At 32.2% G+C, this 8,635-nt stretch overlaps 1 protein-coding gene across 1 annotated transcript in view; it reads right to left on the bottom strand.

The window, feature by feature from the left end:
• LOC106472767 (mothers against decapentaplegic homolog 3-like) overlaps positions 1–8,635 on the bottom strand; it is a 44,908-nt gene that overhangs the window by 17,637 nt on the left and 18,636 nt on the right. The window contains 1 exon segment of the mRNA XM_013933424.2: positions 1,283–1,476. Within this exon segment, the coding sequence (XP_013788878.1) occupies positions 1,283–1,476 (194 nt within the window).

The raw sequence follows: 8,635 nt of genomic DNA, 5'->3' as shown, positions 1-8,635 counted from the left end.
CATGTAACTGACTGTAGTACTGTTGGCTGCTTGATCAACTATAGCACTTACGATTGTTTTTACCTAAATATGTTATAGTTAAAGATACAGTTAAATTGTATATAGGTCCTACTATTATATTTTAGTTAATTATGTATTAAAATGCACAATTAAAGGGTTTAAACATTTTTTAAACATACATCATACTTTCTCTCAAGGCTTACGATATTACTCACTGAACAGAAATTTTGCCAAAGGGTTGCGCATGTCTTCCATAGAAACTGTAATATGCCTCAAGGGCACCACTGACTTGTGTTAAGATGAATAATAAGTGGCAAAGGACAAGAAAGAAAAATATAACATTAAAAATTAACTATATGTAAAAAGAAAAAGACCTGAAATTATGAATTTAACAAAAGAAACATCTTTAAAGATATTCTACAAAAAATTTAAAGGTATGTGTTTTTTGTCTATTTCCTAATTTTAATTATTTCATTGCATCGTACATTGATGATATAGCTAGAGATATGGTAGAGAAAACGGAGTTTTAGGAGGTTCTACAGATTACGCAAATGAAATATGAAAACAAAGAAAAAGTACTTTTATACTTAAGATGAAAATAACCTTGCACTCAACTTGTTAATAGTTTGAGTGATAGTAACTACAACAGAAAAATAACATTTTAGTAAAAATACTTAATTATAATAAAATAACATTATTCTTTGTGTACAAGATACTTATGATCTTTAACAAAATCTTACCAGTTTTTGATAAGATATATTATGAAATCTCATAGTTACTGTATATATTGTTGTACCAGTAAAATTTACAACTTGATTTCCATTAATTGCAAGAGCCTGCCGTGAAAGGGTTAATAAAATCCAGTCTAATTAGACCCTTGTTACCAATGGAGTGCCTGAAGGGTCAGTGCTTGGGCATTTGCTTTTTGTTATTTATATTAATAATTTTGATAAGAATATAATTAATAAAGCTTGCTGATAACATTAAGCATCTTTGGAGTTTCTATACTGACTGAAAATTTGAAGTATTACAGAACGTTTTGGATCAATTGGTACGCTGGATGAATACTTTTCAAATGACCATTAATTATAGTAAAAATCTAACAATATATGTTGTCTATCTACATTTTTTTTAAATGTGATACAGGATGGTTGTAGCAAGTAAAATCAGCAAAATATGAATGGTAATTATGATTATACTACAATTTTCATGTGTATTATAAATCTACAAACACACTTACATAATAAATATCAAAAAAATATAAACACTAATAAATTAATACCTGGACTTTCAATGCGCTGGTAATGATACGGATTAACACACACTTCGTCCCTCTTCAAATTGAAAGCATATTCACAATTCTCAACAGCCTGGAGTTCATGGTGACTCTGGAGATCTGACCAGCGCCACAATCGACAGTAGATCACATGAGGCAGTCCTTTACGGTGCGATACCTGTAGTCGGCCATCTAGTGATCTAAAATAATTGTACAAAATTATAAGTGGTACATATGATTGTTGATAACAGAGGTCATATTTATACACTCAAACATCAGTGTACTTCATAACTAGTTATTTTATATAATGTTTTGCCAATGCAAATATCACAAATTTTTCGACTGAAAAAATATGCTTTTACACATTTGGTTAAAAAAAAGTGTTTCATTTACATCTCATTCTGTAAAATAGCTGGTGACAAAAAAGGGATTTAAAAAGTTAGAAACATGAACGTTTAAGATCAGCAATTCTCAGAAAAAATAATTACTCATTAAACTAGATACTAAGTGTATATTAAAAGTATGCTGTTCTTGGCATGAGCATAACTTTAAGATTAAAATTATAAAAAAGAAAAATGACAAGTTCAAATTTAATCATGCATGTCAATTTCAATAAACATCACAATCAAAAGTTAACTCGAGTTATATTCATTACAAAAATGAGTAACTAAAACAAAATTCAACTTTCAATATCAAAACTAACACAGTCTTCATTTTTTATAACACAAAACGTGTTTATTCTACATAAGTTTGGTAAACATGGGATTATATATAGCACAGGAAACTAACATAAGTTGTTTTATGTAAAATTATGTGTCCCCTATAAATCTAAACTATAAAAATACCTTCATCTTTACAACGAACCTCTGCTGAGTAACACTTTCACATTATACACTCAGAGGTTACATATCATCTACACTTCCTGTTTAAGCAAACAACTAATCAAAAGCAAAAAGTTTATGCTTAGTAAATTTAGGTTTGTTTACTTTTATTAGTAAATTTATAATGATTAAAAACACTTAAGCTTCTTTATCTATGTTAATTTCAAAACACTAACCATGTTTCTGAATATTTGCTACAGTACTATTCCTTACCTAATGCTGGCAAGCTTCATATTTGTCCTTTTACCATTATTTCATTTTTTTTTCATTATTGAGTAGCTATAACCATTTATTATGTGAACAAAATAATATCCAGAAATTCAACAATTTATCACACCTTTACTTTTGGAGATATGCTTGTACATTAACTAAATGCAATGGTTTTCTCATAAAATATAAATTTCATGTACCAAAATGCTATATTTGCAGTAACTATTTAACTATATGAAGGTGCTAGCTTTTTTCAAATTATTTATCAGTCTGATGTTTTTTTGTGTAAATGTACATACTATAAGTTTACATTGACTTATGTTAAAGATCTAATTTTAATTTATTTTCAGTATATCTCGTAAGCGTCGGTGATAACCCATGCCCTGATGCTGACCGTGATCAAAATTAAAAGGCAAGCTACAGTTGTGACATACATAACCAGTCAAGTCTAGATTTCACTCCAATTTCTACCATTTGTTTGGGAATCCTGTAGCTTAGATCTAATCCTAATTCCTAACATTAACATTACTTCAACACTGTTATACTTTATTAGGTATTTATATAACTCTAGAACAGTTTCAAGAAGTTCTTATTACTTACTACCTCTCCCATAAATAAAAATAAAAACATTACGTGAATGGTCCAACCTGTATTTTTTGAAAAAGAATCAGATTTTCAAAAGGTTTCAGCATATACAAAAATATTCCCTCTAAATGACCCTGACAACTTAAAAGATCCCATGATAACAACATGAACCACAACAACAATAGGGTGTGGAGATAACTGTATGAAGAACAAAGGCAACAATAACCTAAACTGAAATATAAGTTGCTCATTTCCACAGACCAATTGGATAGGGATTTTAGTCAGGATGGTTAATTTCATGGAGAGGTGGGGGGGGGGGCTTAAGCCATATGTGATCTTATTATCCATTCCTGTGAATTTCACTTCAGAACTATAATATACAATATAATTTTTTTACATAAACTTGTATATAGAAAAAAGTTTGCAATGAGAATAAGTTAACTTTCTAAAATAAGCACAAAAGTTTTATAACAATATAAGGAACTAATATTTTGGAAGACAGGTCATTGATTACTTTAACTACATATGTCTAATGGGTAATTAAATCTAGATATAAACTTGCTGAACTGAAATGTTACCCAATTTAAAAAAAAAGGGACAAAGGATGCAACATACATAAATGTTGATTTTATCACATATTTTCAAATACAAAAGTACAAGAAAATCATGATTTCATTTATGAGTATAGATATTCATCAAATGGTTATAAAAACTGAAAATAATGCAGGTTTTACTCATTTTTCTGCTTACTGGAAAAATAATGAAGAAGAGTTTGTCTCTCATCATAAAAAGAACTACAAAAAACTTACATAAAGAGAAAGTCATTAAGCAATGGGTAAACACACGGCACGTGCTTAATCCTTACGGTACGATTGGTTATGTTTTATAAGATATAGACAGTAGTGTTTGTAGATACGTAACACATTAACTTTTCCTGAGCACTAAAAACTGTGTTCTTCCAAGAATCAGTCACGTGTGCTACCAAAAGAATCCAATGAACACGGGTACCATAACTTACCGGTAACATTTACCGTAGTACTGAGTACCTTAAGATCCCGTTAGGCCTAATATCTAGGGCCAACCAAACGCTTTCAACTCAACTTACGTACATTATTAGTAAACTAATGAATAAAATACAATCAGTTATGATTACTTCTTTACCTTATCATACAAATACCGACACAAATTAAGAATGACAGTTTACAGGATCTTCTTCTTTTCACAAAACAAGATTCTGGTTATAGCGAAGTTGCGCAGCGCACGTACCGTTTATCCCACGGCAGGAATGCCTGACCCCTTCTCGTTAGAAAGAAGGTACATGTTGGACCCGTCAATGTGAGACATACACATACACATATAGTCAGTCACAGACGCTGCGCTCGAGTGATACGGACACGCCGGTGGGAGAGATCCATTAAGAACGTGGGGAGACTGACCGTTAATAGTTCTTCATTTAGGGGTCAAGAACGTAATACATCTACGTCCACTGGCACAACGCCACAAGTAGCAACGAAGTCTATCTAAATATTACTTTTATTAATTTGTCTTGTATATTGAAGCTGATTTGAAGCTTTGTGCTGTCAGTTACGGTTTGTGTTTTAGTAGAACGCTCTTGAAGAAGCTGTAAGGTGAAACGTCGATTATTCAATTAAAGAAAAAACAACAATTTGGTATTATAAGGTCGTTTATTTCTAGTATTAAAATGTCTTGTATACACCAATATGCACTACAGAAATTAAATAATTATATAATACAGTCAAAATTACCTAATTAATTCTCAGCTGACATTAAAACCAAACCTGACAATTATTGAGTTTTTATTTTTTTCGTTATTGTAAAATCTCAACTGACATTAAAATCAAACCTGACAACTATTGAGTTGTCTTTGTCGTTATTGTTAAATCTCAGCTGAATTAAAACCTAACCTGACAAATATTGAGTTGATTTTGTCGTTTTTGTTAAATCTCAGCTGACATTAAACCTAACCTGACAATTATTGAGTTTTTGTTTTTGTCGTTATTGTTAAATCTCAGCTAACACTAAAACTAAACCTGACAAATATTGAGTTATTTTTGTCGTTATTGTTAAATCTCAGCTAACACTAAAACCTAACCTGGCAATTATTGAGTTGTTTTTGTCATTACTGTTAAATCTCAGCTAACACTAAAACCTAACCTGACAAATGTTGAGTTGTTTTTGTCGTTATTGTTAAATCTCAGCTGACACTAAAACTAAACCTGACAAATATTGAGTTGTTTTTGTCGTTATTGTTAATTCTTAGCCAACACTAAAACCCACTTACAGCAAACGCCGCACGAACTTAACAACCGTGTAACCTGTTCTCTTTCCGCCTGTATTAACAACCTTATTACAAAAGTATTGCATCTATGAATTACCGCTAGCTCGAACGTAGTAACGTTTTTACATCATCGTATTCCAACAAACAATATGACGATTGTACAATATACTGAATTTTTTTCTTCTTGCAGTACCGGGCAAAAGGTATATTCCTGAAATAAACTTTTTCCGTCATTAAAACATCTTTCAAACATTACACTGATAAATCTAATGCAGTTTGTGAGAAATGTCTCTACGACAGGCAGTTACCGTCTATTCTATAAAGTTTCATCATGGATACTCTGCCTAAACAATCTATCAAAGAGAATTTTCTATTTGTCGTAAAGTGTAAATCTGCATAGTGGGTTTTCACGCCCACCACATGGATCAAACGGCGAATTTTAAAGTTACAAGTTTTCACGCTTACCGTTGAGTTACAAAAGGGACAGCAAGGTCCTACATTAAATTAATTCAAATTTGTGACTTAAGGGATTAGGTGACTTCACAGTCTATTAAATCATTTACTCTGCCAAATGATACGTTTAAATATAATAAACGTCAAATATTTTATTAAAAATAAACATATATATAAAATATATGTATAGCTTCTTCCCAAACACACTGAATTTACTATATACATAACATTATAGATGTCGCCCAAAATTTTAGTAATCTTGTCATTCTAAATTATGCACGTGACTGATATCTTTACAAATAATGCTTAATACTTAAAAATGAAACATTGAATGTAATTACTAGTAAAAAATAATGTTTTTTCATTAATGTATATTAATAAAACATTTATTTAAAAAATCTACTAAGAATTTCAGCAAGTGTAATAAGTTTGCCCGTCTACTCATTTTAAAGTAACTACTTTTGTGGCTTTTCTGTGGGCAGATATTTCTTCTGTTCTTATGATGTACAACTACGGGTCAACGTGTTTTTTTTATCGTGAATATCAGTTTGCTTGTTTGTTTTACTTTTTTTACAAAAAAATTGTCTGTCTATACCGGGGCTACAGCTACCTCAATAAGTGCCTTAGTCTCCCCTGTAGATCTTCCAACCAACGAACAATGCTTACTGTTAAAGCTGGTCCACTTCCTAAATATTATAAAATATGTGCGCACAAGATCAATAGTGTAGCCCCTTAAATATTTTTAGCCCACCTCAATCGCTCCATTGGGAAGAGGCTGGTGCTGCCCCTGAACTATATTAATTAACAAAACCGTCCAACGCATGGGAAATACATAGGGGTCATTTCCGAACGCCAACCTCTTTGCAACTTGCCAGGGGCCCCTACAGTTATATCTCAGGTTTGGTGACAATCGGCCCAGCAGTTCGCCAGTTATAAGTGGGCACAATTCACGGACTTTTGTAATATAATGGTATAAATTAACACGGGAATCACAAATAGTTTTACTACAAGAGCTAAGGCCGTGACAAAAATTGAAAATAATTGCAATAACTAAAACATAAACTGATTACATAGCCAAACTATATTTTACTTTTATAGCTAACTAAACTTTTAACAATACAGGAAAATTGTGCCACGTCAAAATGTTGCTTCAACACAGTAGACGTAAGGCAACGTTCAAAAGGTATCTTTATTGTAAGGGAACATGTTCCGATTCCAATATTAAAAAATAAAACTACTGGTATCATTATTATCATCATAATTAGGACCAAAACTTCCGCAAGGTCACAATTTATATCCAAACACCAGAAAAAAATTACAATTTCAAGTTTGAAGAAATTAAGTACAGCTTTTTCACATAAATTCATGGAGAGACGCACAACCTAACCCAAAAAAAATGTCTAGCCAATTGTTTCATTTCTAAGATTTTCACGATCCTTATCTTCAGCTACGACTTTTATTCTTGTTGACTTGATAAACTGACTTTTCCGTTTCGTTCGAAGAATGAATAATTAGATAGAGCTTTGCCGTTTCTACCCTGTTTAGTAGTGGGATGTGTCGAGACAGCAGCACCAGCCAGATGAAGGGCAGACGAGTTCCAACAGCCAAAACACGTGAGCTCTAAGGAAAAGAAGGTTACGAACTTTAACTAGACGGTCGCTCTTCCCCACGTAACGACAAGTCCAGACGTTTAAATATATTCAGACATATGCCGAAAAACGACCCCCAGCTGAGTGTTGCGTTGTTCATTTTCTCTAACGGGGTATTGATTACACTTTACAGAGAGCTGTCTGCAACACAGTCGAGACTAGTCTGGCATAATATAATATACATACATGCGGTGCATTGTGGTATACATTCACACGATTGGTGTCATGTTTATTCCATCATGAATGAAACAACTCGTGTGGCGTGGCATACACAAACTGCTTCATTTTGGCGTGGGGAAGTTGGAAGTGTATGGCAATAATTATCAAGCGAGATTTCTAATACTGACAACAATAGTCCTTTTATATTGATGTTAGGACTAAAAAATTGAAACGAACAGAGCCTAGAGAAACTATAGTTAAAATTAATTTAAAATGCTGTAATGGTGTGACAATCATTTATATTTAAATAAAACGGAATCTGTATGCTTTCACAGTATACTAAGCCTACATATATAATCGTAATATAAGTATGAACAACTTACAGCTTATAAGATGAATAATGATGTACTTCAAATAACCTAATTACTATATTACATACTTAAGTGAATTAATCATAACTGTTATAAAATAAATTAGGCTCATGTTCATTTACAGTTGGTCTGCTCATAAAATATACTATAATCCATGTCTGATAAATAATCATACTTCTGCGTGACCTAACTAGACATAACAAAAATAACCTTCAAATGGTACGGCAGACGGCGAGCATAATTTGCATTTAAAGCTGTCTAGTGGTTTGAAAACGAATACCTCTTGGTATACTAACATTAACTCGAAAAGAAATAAAGGTTTAAGTAACGCTATCAGAGGAAAGCTAAGTTTGGTAAATGTCTCTAAAGAAATATATAACTTGCCAAGAAATAATTATATAGATAAAAAACGATGATCTTATGTGCCAAAGCTTGTTATATATAAGGAGAGGATTCAGGATTTTCAGTTGAGGGTGGGAATCTAACTCCCATAACCTTCATAGCACTTTATACTACTCGTACGATCGCCTTTATTACAGGAAAAATAATGCTTGGTGAAAAATGTGCGAGTGAGCCAATCATCCTTCCCGAACCCCCCCCCCCCCCAACTTAACTTTCCCCAACTCAATACTTCTCAATGTACGGTACGTAGGAAACAATTAAGACAACGATAAGAAGTAGACATAAGACCACAAACTAAATAGAACTAGTCGTACTTCTTCGTGTGAAATTAACTAGGTAGTTACGTACTA

The sequence above is a fragment of the Limulus polyphemus genome, unplaced genomic scaffold (genome assembly GCF_000517525.1).
Source record: "Limulus polyphemus unplaced genomic scaffold, Limulus_polyphemus-2.1.2 Scaffold5592, whole genome shotgun sequence".
NCBI lineage: Eukaryota > Metazoa > Arthropoda > Merostomata > Xiphosura > Limulidae > Limulus > Limulus polyphemus.
This window is presented reverse-complemented; position numbering and strand designations above follow the sequence as displayed.